Consider the following 13454-nt stretch of genomic DNA (forward strand, 5'->3'; position numbering starts at 1 on the left):
CAAATGGAGTGGGGGTGGGGCTCTGTGCTCTTCTGGTTCGGTGAGGCACCTTGGTAATCCCCAGGACCCCAATGTTGGGGCTGGACGAGGTGGACCCATTGCCGGTGCCCAACAGCCCTGCGATGATGCAGCAGATGCCTTCGGTGAAGATGCCCCTGTAAGAAACATGAGCTGGGAGGATTTGGTCCAGGCTCTGCCCATTACCCTGGCTGGGTGCTGCCTTCTGCGAAAGCTGCACCTATCTGTATTATATTCTTCACTCCAGGGCAAAGGGAGGTCTGGGAGCCAGGAGCCCAGGTCTGAGCACTAGTGCAGTGCCTTGGCATTTACTCCCTTTGGCGATTCTGGGTTTCAATTTCCTCCTCTGTCAAACGGGGATAATAAGGGAGCTGCCTCACAGTCACTGGTGGATTGCACAAAAGAACACACACTGAGGGCTAGGTACATGGAAGGTTGTCGATGACTAGCTTCCCTTGGACTTCATTACCTCCTCAACTGCTCACAACATTCAGGGTGAGAGATGAGAGCATCCATCCCCATTTCATAGGTAAGGAAAATGAGGTCTGGAGAGTATTAGTGACTTGCTCAAGTCCACATCTTTTGCGACTCAACTCTGTCCCCACATTTGCTTCCTGAGTGGCCTCAGAGGGAATCATATTGGGGAGGGCAGATGGGCATACCTGTTGATAGCATGTACTGGAGGGGGTGGTGCACCAGCCAGGCGGGCACAAGCATAGTAATCTCCGATGGATTCAATGATACCCGCCAATGTGGCACTGAACATTCCTAGGACAGCAGCTGCAGTCACTGTGGGCAGGCCCCACTGACCTGGGTTGAGGGGAGACAAGAGGATGGATACAGTGCTCCTGTGTAGGTTAGGAGGTAGACTAGGCAGTTTGTGGGGGGGGGGGGGGCTAAAGGGATCTCAAGCTGGGGTGGAAGTTGTACAGTTGTGGGAGCTCATTTGGAACCACTCAGAATCACGAAGCTCTGGAGTGAGGCTTTGTCTGAGTTAAACAGCACTCTGCCTGGCACACTATACATGTGCAGCTAATGCTAATTTTATCATCAGCTGTACTGGGATCAGAGTTAGAGGCAGAGGGGCCCAGGTGGGGTTGCTCACAGGGGTAGGGAATTCGGATCCAGGGTGCAATAGCCATGATGTCCCCTCGGGCGTCCGTTCGTGCCTGGAAGCCATAGGCTGTAGGGTCTGTGGGCAGCACATCTGTCAGGGTCAGGATGTAGCAGAGCAGCCACACGGTCATGATGGCCAGCACAATCTGAAGGGAGGAGCGGGGAGGGGCACACTGAGGACCCTGGAGGTCTTGTTCCAAGCTAACCAGCCTTTACCTTAGCCCTACCCCTAGCCCCAGCTCCAGCCCCAGCTCTAGATCCCAGCCCCAACACCTGCTCCAGTCCCTGGCTGGGATCTCTGCTTTGGCTCTAGTTCCCCAGCTTTTCCGGCCCTTGTCCCCCACCTTGGCCCTAGACACAAGTTCAGCCCCTGCCCTAGTCCCAGACCCAACTGTCTGTCAGTTCCTCACAGGAAACATCTTGAAGATCTGGATGCGGAAGAGACTGAGGCCCTTGCCCCAGCGGTAGACAGGCAGCAGGAAGGTGAGGTTGCGCAGGTACTGGGAGAAGAGGACGATCAGGAGAATGGAGCTGAGGGCAGAGGCACAAACAAGAGATGGCTGGTAGGTCAGGCTGGGGGCAAAAGGCAGGACTGAGGGGGAAGAAAATGTAGGGGTGAGGGGGCTGGGGCTGGGCAAGGACCGATCCTGGTGCCGCTCACCAAGCTGAGATTCCCCAGTGGGAGCCAGCTCGGTCACCAGCAGCTTGGAAAACAGAGAGGCCAATAAGGGAGACAGTGGGGGTGACCGTGAGAGGCCCAATGTAGCTGAGCAGGACCCCAGGCAGTCCCATCAGCCCAATCACCACTTCCACTATGCTGGATACCATGATTGCACCCTGGACCTGGAAGAGTGAAGGTCAGTTATAAGTCACTATGTAAAAGCCATGACCTCTACATTAAAAAATAAAAAATAAAATAAAAAAGCCTCTGGACTAACCTACCTTGCATCTCCCAGTTCACCTGTGGCCCTTACTCCCATCTAGCGCCCTCCTTAGTCCCCTCCTTAGTCCCCTCCTCAGTCCTGTCTTTTGCCCTTCTACTCCACGTGGGAACCCACCTCTCTTATCCGTGGGTGCCAGATATGAGAAGTGTTCAGGGGCAGACTCCAGTTGCCATAGATCTCCTCTGGGGGCAGAGACAGAGATACACACACATATGAACAGGGAACAGAGACATAGGGAGAGAAGATGCTGCTGCCAATAAATGCATCCTGGTGTCTGGACCTCCAGGCTTCTGTCCCCCTCCCCTCCAGCACACCCCAGAAGTGTGCCCACCTTCTGGGGGACATTTCCATCTCTCCAGGGCCAGGATGGCTTTAGCTGGGATCAGAAATGCAAAGGCGCTAGCCTGGAACAGCGGCAGCCTGGAAGGGGAGGCACAGAGCAGGGTGGGGTGTCGGGGGGACAGGGACACAGACAGGGGAGATGGGGAAAGAGGGGCACAGAGAGGGAGAGGCAGAAAGGATCACACAAAGGGACAGAGACAGAGGGACAGGGCAGGGGCAGAGCAGAGGGAAGTCCTTGAGGCCCAGGCAGGACTCTATAACATTTTGGGGGCCCAAGAAAGAAAACAAATGGAGCCCCTGCCCACACCTGCCCCTTTCCTTCTCAACATGTTTCCTGCACTGTGAGGGGCCAGTGCAGAGAAGTGGACAGCTTATTTCTTGCATGCACGCTGCACTAACAACCTTCCTCCCTCCTCCTACCACACCGCCATGCTTTGGCCACCTGGGGTTGTGCACAAGGGGGTAGGGCCCCCAGGAAGGTAGACTATTGAAGAGGCCAGGAGGCAGGGAAGCAGGTGGTCCCCGAGTAGGACTTAATGAGTAGGGCTTAATCAGCTAGGTGAGTGGGCTCCAGGCCCAATCCTTGCCCAGCTAAGGCACATTCCCTCATATCCACAGACTCTTAGTCCTTGAGGGGTGCCAGGTGCCAGGATAGGACTCCAGCTGCCTGGCACTAAGGCTGGCCTGGGAGAAGAAGCAGCAGGTTGGGGCAGAGAGCAGCTTTTTTTGTCCCATGAGTCCTCTGAGAGAGACCACCTGCTCCAGCTGCTGCTGCTACATTGTGTGTGTGTCTGTGTGTGTGTCTGTGTGGGGGTGGGGGTGGGGCAGCTCACCGGATGCCCAGCGTGGTCTGGATGAGGGTGGTGATGCCCACGCAGGTGAAGATGGTGCCAATGAGCTGGCTGACCATGTGCTGGTCACGGCCCACACACAGCGCCTCAGCCAGGAGGAAGGGCACAGCGATGGTGCCACTGAAGCATGTCAGGTAATGCTGGGGGGTGGGGGAGTGCATGAGACCCACAGAACTCACATGGAACAGGGCCCCCTAGTAGTTCTCATGCCTGCCTCAGTGGGCCTGAAGCCATGCTGCCCTAGGCAACATACCCACCCAGGATTGACATTCTCACGGGGAACTCCCGGAGAGCTACTGCTCACCTGGCTGGGGATTACTTATCTGCCCCCAAATTATTCCTGCATCTTCTGTGGAGTGGGCTCTCCTCCCTGTCACTGATACTTGCTCCCAGGGGATTAATCCTCTCTTGGACCCCATAATCCTCTTCCCCACCCCTGCTCGGTACAGTCACTGTTGCTGACCTTAGGTTTCTCTTCCTGTTGCCAAAGATAACCTTGGTGGCCAGGGAGGGGCTGGGGAGTGTGCAATGGGGAGGCTCTTGCGGGAGGGGCTGGGGAGTGTGCAATGGGGAGGCTGTTGCGGGGAAGCCCACCTGGAAGCCCAGCAGGATGCACAGATACCAGGGCGGCACATCTTCGATCTTGTACAGCATGTCGAACTTGGGCTCTGTGGGCAGGGACACCGGGGGGTCCTTCGTGGAGGGCCCTGCTAAGCCCAGGTCCTCATGCTGGGGGCAGCAGAGAACAGTAACTCAGGATGGAGAGGTGGACACTGGAAAGTCGATTCTGCCCCAGAATCAATCAGGTACCTGAGTGGCCTGTCAGCTCCTCAGAATGGGGTCTGAGCCTGGGTTCCTCACTTCCCTCATGGTTCATACACCCAGCTGTCCCTTGGCCTGACTCTACCTGGCTCCCACCTCACATAGCTTTGTGCAGGATGAGTCCACTGTGCTGGCTCCTGGAGCCCTCAGGACTCAGGCATTCTAGCCAAGGGAATGGGCCCCTAAGTCAGACGGCCTGGGGGGACACAGGAAAGGGGACCAAGAGGACTGGAGACTGTGGAGGTCCTTGGGGTGGCACTGAAATACTGGCACTCAAGCTGGAGTCAGCGACTCCCTAAGCTGAAGTCTCCTTCACTCCCGCTGCCACCCCCACCCCATCCCCCAATAGCCAGGCTCAGCCTAGGACAGTCACTCTTGATCAAGTTTATAAGAACCTTTGTCTCTGCCCTCCCAGGGAGAAGCCTGTGTGCAGCTCCTCCAGCCCCACCCCATCCTGCCCCTACCCAGCTCCCACTCATCCCCCAGCACCTGTGTCTGGCCCTCGGGGTCCTCCTGGGCCCTCATCTCTGGGACACAGGTGTGAGCAGCTCCTGAGGAGAAGAGGAGATGGCTATAGAAAGGCCAAGGAGGACTTTACTCCACATATCAGACATTGTTCGAAGTAAATCTGTAACCAGATCCCCAACTCCTATCGAGATTGCGAAAGCAGGTCCCGGGTGGAGGTAATGTATTAACTCTGGCCATAGTAGAATGGTAAAGGCCGCCCAAGCTCTGCCACATTCGCCTGCTGCCCGCACCTGAGCCTGAACACGGGACCTCGTCTTGTTTTCCAAGAAAGGGCCAGAGTGGGCAGTGAGGCATAGACAGTCTTGGAAGTTTAGCAATCTCTGTTTGAGTGACAGGAAAAAGAGTATAAATGGGCACTTGTTATGTCCCCATCTGAATATTAATAACAAGTTAATCATTATCACCATCATAACCACTCTCATTGAGAAATGGCTGTGTGCCAGGCAATATCTCTGTATTGTTGTGTTTAACCCCAAGTGCTGGGCAGTATTAACCTCCTTTACAGCTGATTAGGAGATGTGATCTGACAAGGTAGCAAGATATTAGAAAACCATTCCTAAAATTCAGGCGGGCCTGAACTCCCGAATTTATGCTGTAAATCATACATTAAATGTAATAAGGCACCACCCTCCCCACCACTGCCACTCACCTCATGGTCCCTGAGGCACACAACAGATGAACCTCTGGAGGAGCTACCAAGGCTGGCCTGGCCTTGCTGTCCCCTGTGTCAAAGGAGTCCCTTCCCCTCCCAGCCAGGACCCAATCCAAAACGAAAATGCAGGGCCCCTGTCCCAAAAGTATTATGAATTTTCAAGACAGTAACAGCAGAACATTAAACACAGCCTGGAGCCTTTCCAAGTGCCAGGCCCTGTGTGACTGCATGTCACACAGCCCCCAAAGCCAACCCTAGGCCCAGCCTGTCTTTGCCTCCTGGAAAGTCCAGCCCAGTCTGGCCATGGGGCCTGGAGCTGGTTGAGAGGGGCTTGGAGGGTCCGAGGGGCTGAGGTTCTGCCCCCCACACTGCTGCCCCAGGCCCAGCCCCCCTAGGGCCCACCTACTTCTGGGTTGTTGTGCCCATGGCCAGACCCGGCCCCGAGCGCCCACAGGCAGCACCGCTCTCCAGCTGGGAAGTAGCTTCATGCCACAGCCCTGAATCCGTCCGCCTGTCCAGCCTCCAGCCTGCTCCTCTGTCTGCCTGTTCTCTCCTCTCCCTTCTTGGCTTTCTGCTCCCAGGTTCCCAAAGTCGTCTGACCAGTTTGAAGCTTCAGAGCTGCTCCTCAGCACTTTCCTTCCCACCCCCTCCTCCCCAGTGCTCCCCAGGGGGCCCTGCCTCCTCCAGTCCCCTAGGCACTCAGTTCAACCACACAGAGACAAAGCCTTGGGTTGCACAGGGTCTCAGATATAATCACACAAAGGACTCACAACACCCAGATTCAGATGCAGACTTCACATAAAGCCTGGGTGACGTCACAGGCTCCCAACTCCACACCCGATACAGCTCAGCAGTTCCTTGTGCCCTGGGTCCTTTCCTGGTGCCTACAGGTTTCTTTTGGCAGGAGCACCACACAGGGGGGTGGCTCAGGCAGATCAGGAACAGGTGATAGAATATAGGGGGCTGGGCTGCAGTGTAGCTCAGGAAAGCTGGAGAGGTCAGGGCATGCTTTGGGTACCCCTATTCCTCCAGCAATGACCTTTCCCCACCCCCCAAATCTGAATCACCTCGAAGTCCTGCCACTTTTCAGCCTGGGGCTTGTCCTGAGCCTCTTTTGTTGTCTAAGCCTTGGTGTCTACATCTGTCATCTGGGGATTAGAGTCTGTTCTGTCCACCTCCCAGGGGTTTGAAGGCTCAGAGAGACACTCACAAAGGAAACTGACCCAGGTAGGCCCCAGGTGGGGCCCTTTCTCCTTTTGCTAAAGGGAAAAGCCCAGGACAGAAGAACTTCCAGGGAGAGCAGGACTTAGAGCCAAGATGCTAAAACCAGCCCATTCCAGGAACCCTGCCCCACCCTGTCCAAGGCAGGCACCTAGGGCCCAACCATGCCAGCTGGGGTCAGAGACAGAGACTAGAAAGTGAGCAGCTGCTGGGTGTAGACCCAGTGAGACTGCTGTTCTGGGAGGGGCACCAACAGCTGATAGCACCCAGTGACTGCAGGAGGCGTGTCCACAAAGTGGCCTGCTTATGGAGTTTCCCATGGTTTTTCTTCTTTCTCATGATGGATCTGGGGTTTCCCATTCACATAACTGGATCTGTATGTCTTTGACTGCTCACTGACATTTCTAACCAGGACAGATCTCACTTACTTCTGGGAAATTTGCAGGGATGTGTATTTGGCCCTCTCTAGGAGCAACATCAGCAGAAACACCAATATCTGTCCTCCCAGCCCCCCAAGCACGTTTTGCAGAGAGAAGGAATTGAGGTCACTGAGTTTTATTTGAGTCCAGAGGGGAAGGCCTTGGCCCCTCGCCCAGGCCCCAGCGCCCCAAAGCTGGAGGAGGAGAGAGAGTGGCAGCCTAGGTGAGCAAGTTCTCCTTGTCCTCAGCAGCCTTGCAGAAAGGAGGGGGACAGATCCAGAAGAAGCTCCCCTCTGTCTTCAGGGGCTGACCACAAAGGGGAAACAGGAGCTGGACTAGAGCTCTGCCCTTGTGACTGGTGCCTCCTCTGAGCAGACTCCACGGGGGCCTCCACACAGCAATGCCTTCAGGGCCCCTTGGCCTTGTTGATGGGCTTCATAGATCTGGTCTTCTCCAAACTCCCCCAGGTAGTGCAAACATGTCGTGGAGAGCCTAGGGGAGTCCAACTGGAGCTTCAAACTCTGCCGGCCCACGGGGGGCAGACTAAGGTTCCAAGGATTCCATCTCACCCCCACCCTCCCGTCCTACCTGGTAGGCCAGGGGCCCCCCGTGATCATCACGCTGACGCTTGGCTCTGGCCCATGGCTAAGTCCTGGGCCCATGAGATGTTTCACCTGGTTCACTTCTCGGACCCCGTAGCTGGAGGCAGTGAGGACACAGCATTAGTGAGAGCCTGGACAGTGGGGTCCTGTCTCCACATGAAACTGGGCACACTAGGCCTTTGCTGAGTTCAGTGCCCAGATTCTGATCCTCCCCGATGGAAAACAGAGGACCAGAGAGGGGAAGCTCCTGGACCATGAACTTGTCCCTTGGCCACCTACCCTTCTACTTGCTCCTAGCTCTAGAGCTCAGACTTGGTCCCAACCAGCCCCCTACCTTGAACCAGAGCCCTGGTGGAGAATGTGTGTGGTATGAGTGGGAGAGTGGGGACCTCCACCCACCAAGCCCTGCCCCGGGAGGAGGAAGGTAGGGACCGGATTTTCAACTCACTCCTGCCAGGTCTGGGAGCAGCTCTGTTCCAGGACGTCTGTATATACCGACTCACTCAGCTCCTGACGCCCCCCAGGGGTGTGAAGCTTGGCCTCTGCCTTTGCCAGATGTTGCCACATCTGGAACAAGGAGGGGTTGAGAGTCAGGGCTTAGGGACTGCTCAGTGTGGGGGAGGGGAGGATAGAAACCTGGGCCTTTTGGGGAGAATGAGGTGGCCAAGGGAGGTTTTTGAGCAGGAAGCACCTGTGAGGCAGGCCTCAGGCTCTTCCCCCAGGTCCCAAATGCTGGGACCTGGCCAGCTGAGGCAGGATCACTTTCCTGGGACCGAGTGGGTGGGTGGGAAATGCTGAGGTGGAACGTTAGGCTTAGGCACAGGGGTCTCTCCCCCAGGGCACACCTGCCCATCAACAAATGCTATTTTAAACCACAAACACACGGGAAGAAAAAAAAACAAAACAAAACCATAGTCCACTCCTCAACGACATGAGTACTCATAGGTACTCAGGCGCACTTGACAAGTTTGTGTGTGAACTCAGACACACACATACTCATATATTCATACACTCAGCACATGCACACATACACCAGTGCTCCGCCGTCATATTTTAGGAAGGAGTCCAGGCCTGAGGATGGGCCTGGAAAGGGAGGAGTCTGAGACGACAAACTGGTGACTCCCTGGAGTCTCAAGATACTGTGGGGTGTCCCAGATCATCTGGTCTCTGTTGGGCAGACTGATGAGTAAACTGAGGCCTGGAGGTGAAGATGGCAATATCATAGAAGGCTGAGTCTAGCTGGATGCCTGGGGGTAGGGGTTTGGAGATGGATCAAAGGCCAGCGGTGGAATCTGAGGTAGATGGAGGGTTCTGACTTGAGGAAGACTGGGCAGGGGAACTGCTGGGGGAAGGGACTCACCTGGTAGGCCACCGCCCTGCAGGCATCGCAGCGAAGGTGAGCAGGCATATGAGCTGAATACTTCTCCTCATCATCCAGCTGTGGGGCAGTGGCTGTGAGTGAAGCCCTATTCCCAAGGCCCCCTGGGATAGCCCAAGCCCCCAGTAGCAGCAGGAGCAGTGGCAGTGACAGCCTCATGGTTTCTGGAGCCGGCTCAGTGAGCATGGGCTGTGGTTGGGATGTAAATGTACTTGTGTGTGCAGTGGGGACCTCCCCAGAACGCCTGACCCAGACCAATGGGGAACTGACACCTCACCCCTCCCATTTTCTCCCTTCCCCCAAGAGACACCACATGTGCATCTCCTCTGGTGGGACCCCAGCTCCCGCCAACTTAGTTCCATTTCACAAGTAGAGAACAATGAGGCAAGGAGAGTGGCTGGGCCTGGGCAAGGACACATGGGGGCTAATATTTCCGAAGCCTGGAATCTGGCCACAGGGCAGGTACTGTGCTGAATACCTTGGGGGAGGAAGTGGTTGGTTACTGTCATCTTTAGTCTACCCCTAAGGACACAAAGGCTCAGAGAGAAGTGACAAATCCAAGGCCACATACCTAGAGGGGCCATGCTGAAATTGGAACCCAGGCCTGATTGACCCCAAAGCCCATTGGCCACTCAGCCACCAGGAGGAATGATGCCAGCCTAAGGGTCCCTTCCTGGGAGGCAAATTCACTGAGGTAGGGACACCACTGTGTATGAAAGACACTCATGGTCTTCTTCCCTGAGCCCTATGGTTCACTAGACCCAGGCTGTACCTGGGCATGAAAGGGCATTGTGGGCGTGTTAAGGGGCCACAGCAGGAAATCAGACACCTTACACCAGTTGTTCTAGCCATCATAGCTCATTGGGTCAGTGATTTATTGCTCACCAGGATGAGGTGACGAGCCCAGGGCCCTCCATGTTATTGGAAACAGCATCTCCAACTATAAAAAGATGTCCAGGTTTTTCTGGCTCATAGTTCTCCCAGTCAACTTCTAGTTCAAGGCAGGGGGGTAGGAACTCCAAAGGACCCAGGCCCCCCAGGGGCATGGAACTTAAGGCATCCATTTCCATCCCTAACACTGCTTCTAATGGCCACTCTTCTTCCCCAAACTCATCACATCACATACTTGTCCAGCAAGGCCCAGGCACTTCAAGCTTAGAACTTCACACAGAACCCATACAAAGCACCTCCCACTCACTCCATGCATCTTCCTCTGCCCTCCTCAGAGGCTCTTGGAATCTTAGGGCAATTGGAACACATGCTCTGGTCCTGTCCCTTACTGTGCTGTGACCAGCCTGCATAGCCAGCAGCTCTCTGGGCATGGTTGCCACATCTGTTACTGGGGGAGTAAAACCAGCTGAGGGGGTCCAAGTTTCTCTGGCCTGCCCCATACAGGGGCACCCTTTCTACTGCCAACCCTGACCAACCCTCTACCCCACCCAGAGGGGTCAAGAGGCTCCTCTGGGACAATAGCTCAACCATTCTCCTTGCTTGTAAGTCCTTCCTGATGACTCGCTCCATCTGCTCCCTACCCAGGATGGGAATGACTGAAGCCCCCATTCCTGGTCCCAGGAAGAGCCAGCTTAGCTCTGAGGGCTTAGAGAAGCCAAGTCAGAGGCTAGGGTTGAGAGGAGAATAAAGGGCGGAGCTCCCAGCTAGGGACTACAGTCACTTCCCCACCTCCCTCCACTACCCCCCATATCCCAGGCTGACCCTCCACAGCCCCTCCTATATTACTTCCCTGCTCCACCTTCACCTGCTTGTCCCCACAGCTCCCTTTCTCAGATACAGCTTGGCCTGGCTGCACTAGCTACAGCCTCCCAGGCCAAGGCTTAGATCCTCTTCCAAAGAATAGCAGACTTGACAGCCAGAGTCCTTCTCCCTCCAGCCCGCTGGTGCTCACTAGCCTGCTCCACCTCACCTGGGCCCACCTTTCAGGGAGGGGCAGACAGCTACTACTTCTGGGGGCAGCCCGGTCCCCTGCTGCTCCTAGGGAACCCCGACAACCCTTCAGGTCAGTTCCCGGGGACAAATCCTGAGACACCTCACTTTTACACACACATACACACACACACAAACACACCACACTCATGGGAATGCTTGGGAAAGGGGTATACAATGTTGTAGAAGGCAGGCAGTCACTTCCTGAGATCCAGTTCCATCAGCCCCCGGGGTCCCAGATACATTCTCTGAAGATAACTTCCGGTCTCAGGACTCGATGAGATGGTAAAAAAGGTGACAGAAGAAAAGAAGGGCAGGGGACTGGATGCCTGAACCTTAAAAGCCATCGACAGGCCCCAACACCATGGGGATCAGGCCCTGGGGCCTCACACAGGGAACAAGGAGCTCTTGCCAGGCTGGGCGGGACCCACGCTGGTGGGAGGAGCGCAGAGGAGCAGAGGCGGTGCGGGGCTGGGGGTCCCACTCACTGGCAGGTAGTACATCCTCTCCAGGGCCCCCGCCTCGGAAGCCCAGGGTAGCTGGGCGCCGCTGTAGGCTGGCGGGCCTGGGGATGGTGGCAGTGAGAGGCCGGGGATAGGCCCATAAGCGGGCGGGTAAAGGCCGGGACTCAGGGCCAGCGGGGTGTAGATGCGTCGGGGTGGCCCCGGGGGCGAGGGCGGCAAAAACACCTCCACGTACTGCCCGCTCTCGGGGTCAAAGAGCAGCCGTAGCCGAGGCTGCCGCGGCGCCTCCACAAAGTAGTAGCGGCCGCTCTCGGGGTCCACCAGGACCTTCCCCGTGTTCGCGGCCCCGGGTGGCCTGCGTGCCCCATGGGAGGGGCCTTCCAGGGACCGGTCCATCGGAGGCGCCGATGCTGCGCGGGGCTGGGGCGGGGCCATTCTGCCTGCCAATGCCTGGGGCTCCCGCGGGTGGGGCGACTGGACCGCAGTGGCAGGCTCGGGGACAGAAGGGGGAGTCTCCAATTTGGGTGCTCTCCCGGGGCTCGAGCTAGGATGCGCCTGAGGGGAGCTGGGGCGAGATGGGCCGGCTGGGTGGGCCCCTGCTGGCCCTACGGACGACCGCTGGGGTAAGGAGAGAGCTCCACCTAACGGGCTGATCGGACCCTCGCCGTCGGAGACAAGGCGCTGGGCCTCCATAACTCGGTTCTCTCCTCCAGGACCGCGCACCAGGACTCCCCGGGTTTCCGTCAGTCCGTGGCCCAAGGCCAAGGCACCAGGCAGGCGGATCTCAGTGCGCGCAAAGGGTTTTGCCGTGCTGTTCTCTGCCCTCCGCCGCAGGACCCCGTTGGGCTGCGAAGCGTCCCGGGGGTTTGTGTTGGCGGGTGGCTCTGGAGGCTCGTAGGGGTGCGACACGACAGGCAGAAAGTCCTTGAGATAAACGGAAGTGTAGTGAGCCTGGGCGGGGGTCCCCAGCGCCTGGAGCTCTTGCGTCTTGGATGCACCACCCTTTTCGGGGCGGGGATCCGCATGATCCGCAGGAGGCGCAGGCAGCCCTGAGCCGGGGGTTCCCGCTGGGAAGCTCGGCGCGTACGTGGTCTTCACCATCTTGCGCATGTCACGGGGCCGCGGAATAGCCACGCGCGGGCGTCCGGAGGCAGCTGGTCCAGGGCCCAAGGCTTCCGGGGGCGCATCCGAATCCATGGTGCCCATGAGGCGACTGAGGGGCAGCGCGGGTGCAGCCACCTCTGGCCACCGTTGACTGTCTCGGAAGGCAAGATCCGGCACGTCCGGTGCGGAGGGACTCTGCGCCTCTGTTAGCTCTGGAGTCCCGGGTGCGGGTGGTGTAGGCGGCGCCGGCTCCCCCTGGACTGCGCCATTCAGAGCTTCCTGTGGAGAGACTATCGAGGAACCCTGCATTTGGGGACCCCATCTCTCTTGGGGCGATGGACTCCACGGCCCAGTAGGACGATCTGGAGCTTCCCATGAGGACACGGCCGGCGGGGACGGGCTCCTATTCCCCTCGATGGTAGCTCCGATTGTGGGGTGCTGAACCTCCCACGGCGAAGGAGCTTCAGGGGATGGGCTTCTTGCCTTGGCAGCACCCGGGTTCCACTGGGAAAGGGTCGCTGGGGAAGGGCTCCTCCTGCTGACGGTTTCCTCGACGGTGGGATCCTGATTTTCCCACGCGGAGGATTCCTTCGGGGAGGAGGGACTACTCACCCTCGGAGCAGCCGGACTCCGCGGGGACAGGTTCCGGGGGGGTGGGCCGAGAGAAGTCTGCAGGGTTCCATTGGGAGCCGGCCTCGGCGGGGATGGGCTCCTTGGCCTCACAGCCTTACTCGGGACTTCCCAAGGCTCCCTGGACTCGAAAGGCCTCAGAACGGTTCGATCCGGAGCGTCTCCTGGGAACCTAGCTTTGAGTTCCTGGTTGTGCGCTTCTTGGGTCTTCTCCCCTGACTGCAGGAAGATGCTTGAACTAACCGGACCCAGTGGCTCAGTCCCGGGCGCAGGCTTGTCGCGACGAATCGCGCGTTCGCGGAGGCTGGGCCAGGGCCGTGGGGCCCGGGCAGGGGCTGAACTATAGTGCACGCGGGGCGGGCGAGACCTGCCGTCCTCCTGGACCCCTCGGGTACTGCGAACCGGTGTCCGGGTCTCAGGCT

At 57.6% G+C, this 13454-nt stretch overlaps 3 protein-coding genes across 4 annotated transcripts in view; all 3 read right to left on the reverse strand.

The window, feature by feature from the left end:
• Window positions 1-5839, reverse strand: part of SLC23A1 (solute carrier family 23 (ascorbic acid transporter), member 1) — a 15723-nt gene extending 9884 nt beyond the window's left edge. The window contains exons 1-11 of one of the 2 annotated variants that reach the window (XM_005881031.2): window positions 5680-5839; window positions 4583-4644; window positions 3866-4000; window positions 3254-3411; window positions 2410-2498; window positions 2193-2260; window positions 1796-1977; window positions 1545-1665; window positions 1124-1280; window positions 681-828; window positions 50-155 (exon numbers count right to left, since the gene is read on the reverse strand). In XM_005881031.2, coding sequence (XP_005881093.1) covers window positions 50-155; window positions 681-828; window positions 1124-1280; window positions 1545-1665; window positions 1796-1977; window positions 2193-2260; window positions 2410-2498; window positions 3254-3411; window positions 3866-4000; window positions 4583-4644; window positions 5680-5761 — 1308 coding nt within the window. In that variant the 5' untranslated portion in view covers window positions 5762-5839. The remainder of the gene's footprint in view (window positions 1-49; window positions 156-680; window positions 829-1123; window positions 1281-1544; window positions 1666-1795; window positions 1978-2192; window positions 2261-2409; window positions 2499-3253; window positions 3412-3865; window positions 4001-4582; window positions 4645-5679) is intronic. The other variant, XM_005881033.2, reaches the window with a different exon arrangement.
• A 1201-nt stretch (window positions 5840-7040) lies between these two features.
• Window positions 7041-9649, reverse strand: MZB1 (marginal zone B and B1 cell-specific protein). Its single transcript, XM_005881035.2, has 4 exons — window positions 8876-9649; window positions 7964-8082; window positions 7502-7612; window positions 7041-7405 (listed from the first exon to the last, which is right to left on the reverse strand). Exons 1-4 carry the CDS (start codon window positions 9077-9079, stop codon window positions 7249-7251), a joined length of 591 nt encoding a protein of 196 aa, XP_005881097.1. The 5' UTR covers window positions 9080-9649; the 3' UTR covers window positions 7041-7248.
• An 86-nt stretch (window positions 9650-9735) lies between these two features.
• The window catches only part of PROB1 (proline-rich basic protein 1), a 5269-nt gene continuing 1550 nt past the window's right edge, over window positions 9736-13454 (reverse strand). Inside the window, exon 2 of the mRNA XM_005881117.2 lies at window positions 9736-13452. Within this exon, the coding sequence (XP_005881179.1) occupies window positions 11221-13452 (2232 nt within the window). The 3' untranslated portion in view covers window positions 9736-11220. The remainder of the gene's footprint in view (window positions 13453-13454) is intronic.

This window comes from Myotis brandtii, unplaced genomic scaffold (assembly GCF_000412655.1).
Source record: "Myotis brandtii unplaced genomic scaffold, ASM41265v1 scaffold668, whole genome shotgun sequence".
Lineage (NCBI taxonomy): Eukaryota > Metazoa > Chordata > Mammalia > Chiroptera > Vespertilionidae > Myotis > Myotis brandtii.